The sequence below is a fragment of the Rhinichthys klamathensis genome, unplaced genomic scaffold (assembly GCF_029890125.1).
Source record: "Rhinichthys klamathensis goyatoka isolate OS25496 unplaced genomic scaffold, OSU_Roscu_1.1 h1tg000429l_1, whole genome shotgun sequence".
NCBI classification, from domain to species: domain Eukaryota; kingdom Metazoa; phylum Chordata; class Actinopteri; order Cypriniformes; family Leuciscidae; genus Rhinichthys; species Rhinichthys klamathensis.
In genome coordinates this window covers 1,132,814-1,135,700 of record NW_026606925.1, presented here as the reverse complement: position 1 = coordinate 1,135,700, position 2,887 = coordinate 1,132,814, and the positions used below count along the sequence as shown (strand labels likewise).

The following is a 2,887-nucleotide window of genomic DNA, read 5'->3' as shown; positions in this document are numbered from 1 at the left end:
GCTGTCTATATAGGGAACTCACTGGGTTTGGCTAGTATAAGGTCCAGAGTTGCTGTCTATATAGTGAGCTCACGGGGTTCGGCTAGTATAAGGTCCAGAGTGCTGTGACTGTCTATATAGTGAGCTCACTGGGTTTGGCTAGTATAAGGTCCAGAGTGCTGTCTATATAGTGAGCTCACTGGGTTTGGCTAGTATAAGGTCCAGAGTGCTGTCTATATAGTGAGCTCACTGGGTTTGGCTAGTATAAGGTCCAGAGTGCTGTCTATATAGTGAGCTCACTGGGTTTGGCTACTATGGTCCAGAGTGCTGTCTATATAGTGAGCTCACTGGGTTTGGCTAGTATAAGGTCCAGAGTTGCTGTCTATATAGTGAGCTCACTGGGTTTGGCTAGTATAAAGTCCAGAGTTGCTGTCTATATAGTGAGCTCACTGGGTTCGGCTAGTATAAGGTCCAGAGTGCTGTCTATATAGTGAGCTCACTGGGTTCGGCTAGTATAAAGTCCAGAGTTGCTGTCTATATAGTGAGCTCACTGGGTTCGGCTAGTATAAGGTCCAGAGTGCTGTCTATATAGGGAACTCACTGGGTTTGGCTAGTATAAGGTCCAGAGTTGCTGTCTATATAGTGAGCTCACTGGGTTCGGCTAGTATAAAGTCCAGAGTTGCTGTCTTTATAGTGAGCTCACTGGGTTTGGCTAGTATAAGGTCCAGAGTGCTGTCTATATAGTGAGCTCACTGGGTTTGGCTAGTATAAGGTCCAGAGTGCTGTCTATATAGTGAGCTCACTGGGTTCGGCTAGTATAAGGTCCAGAGTGCTGTCTATATAGTGAGCTCACTGGGTTCGGCTAGTATAAGGTCCAGAGTGCTGTCTATATAGTGAGCTCACTGGGTTCGGCTAGTATAAGGTCCAGAGTGCTGTCTATATAGTGAGCTCACTGGGTTTGGCTACTATGGTCCAGAGTGCTGTCTATATAGGGAACTCACTGGGTTCGGCTAGTATAAGGTCCAGAGTTGCTGTCTATATAGTGAGCTCACTGGGTTCGGCTAGTATAAGGTCCAGAGTGCTGTCTATATAGTGAGCTCACTGGGTTTGGCTAGTATAAGGTCCAGAGTGCTGTCTATATAGTGAGCTCACTGGGTTTGGCTAGTATAAGGTCCAGAGTGCTGTCTATATAGTGAGCTCACTGGGTTCGGCTAGTATAAGGTCCAGAGTGCTGTCTATATAGTGAGCTCACTGGGTTTGGCTAGTATAAGGTCCAGAGTGCTGTCTATATAGTGAGCTCACTGGGTTTGGCTAGTATAAGGTCCAGAGTGCTGTCTATATAGTGAGCTCACTGGGTTCGGCTAGTATAAGGTCCAGAGTGCTGTCTATATAGTGAGCTCACTGGGTTTGGCTAGTATAAGGTCCAGAGTGCTGTCTATATAGTGAGCTCACTGGGTTCGGCTAGTATAAGGTCCAGAGTGCTGTCTATATAGTGAGCTCACTGGGTTCGGCTAGTATAAGGTCCAGAGTGCTGTCTATATAGTGAGCTCACTGGGTTTGGCTAGTATAAGGTCCAGAGTGCTGTCTATATAGTGAGCTCACTGGGTTCGGCTAGTATAAGGTCCAGAGTGCTGTCTATATAGTGAGCTCACTGGGTTCGGCTAGTATAAGGTCCAGAGTGCTGTCTATATAGTAAGTTCACTGGGTTTTGCGACACAATCTTGCCGCTGGTTCCTGCGACAAACCTGCACCTGCCCCTCCATTAAGCCAATTATAAACCGATCGCAGACACACACCTGACAGCGGCTCACATTAGACAGACACCATTATAAATATCACTAAACAACTCTTTATATAACTAATAAAGCCAGTCACCTCAGAACAGGCGCGCGCCAGACGCTTTCATGATGTTTAAACGCGAACCCGCGCTAACAGTCGCATTATTATTATTATACAGTTCTGATCAACAAGAACGATAAATTTCACTCATTTACCTCAGGACTGCTGTCACGGGTCCACCGAAGCCGGTGTTCGGGTAAAATCCGGTGTGTTTATCGCCCCGGTTTCAGGAGGATCATCAAATCAGCACGTTTGACTGAGCGACGGGCGTAAGCGCGCTCACGAGAGCACCGGTCCTGCGTCATGACGTACATGCGTAGGATGCGCTGCAGGGAAATGTAGTTCTCCGCGTACTATTTACATCACGAAGAAAACTACAATTACACTTTCTTTCTTTTTTTACATCCCCAAATTAGAAATTGCTTACAAATAAAGCTGACGCACAATTACACAAATCTTGCATTTTATTTAATTTCACATGAGGATTCGTTGAGTACACGCACCAAAAAAAGAATGCCTTTAGAAAACAAACATGACATTGTTCAGTAAAAAAAAAAGAATTATATATATATAGTGTAAAAGTTCATGGTTCCGATCACAGCACGGGTCGCGGCTGTTGCGTCAGCAGAAGCCCGAAGCGCTTCTTGATGGTCACGCGGTGTCGGGAGAACTTGTCGTCCGGTGAGAAGCGGGCCGGGTGCGCGGAGCTGGTGGGCTGGGCGCTCGGGTCCAGTTTCTGCACAGGAATAACATAATATATTCAAAACATGCATCAAGTTTCCATACATCTGATCTATATTACATGTATACACGTTTTATGGCCAAATATGCCGCCATTACAGCAACATTAAAGCCGCCTCACCTTCAGAGTGTAAACCCTGTCGCCTTTCTCGTTCAGATAAAACTGCAGGAACATGATGAGCTCTCGACAGTCGCACAGCGAGTTACAACGTCTGTCGGTTTATTTCGAAAATATCCGAGCAGAAACCAGGTTTATAATCGGCAGAGCTGCTCAAAACACCGCGTGCACGTGTGCGACTGATCCCGGAACAAACCGGATGTGTGCGAG

At 46.3% G+C, this 2,887-nt stretch overlaps 1 protein-coding gene across 1 annotated transcript; it reads right to left on the bottom strand.

Moving 5' to 3' along the window:
- Positions 1-2,266: 2,266 nt before the first annotated feature.
- On the bottom strand, positions 2,267-2,887 carry nop10 (NOP10 ribonucleoprotein homolog (yeast)). Its single transcript, XM_056235697.1, has 2 exons — positions 2,681-2,887; positions 2,267-2,554 (listed from the first exon to the last, which is right to left on the bottom strand). The coding sequence occupies exons 1-2, from the start codon at positions 2,732-2,734 to the stop codon at positions 2,414-2,416; spliced, it is 195 nt and encodes a 64-aa protein (XP_056091672.1). The 5' UTR covers positions 2,735-2,887; the 3' UTR covers positions 2,267-2,413.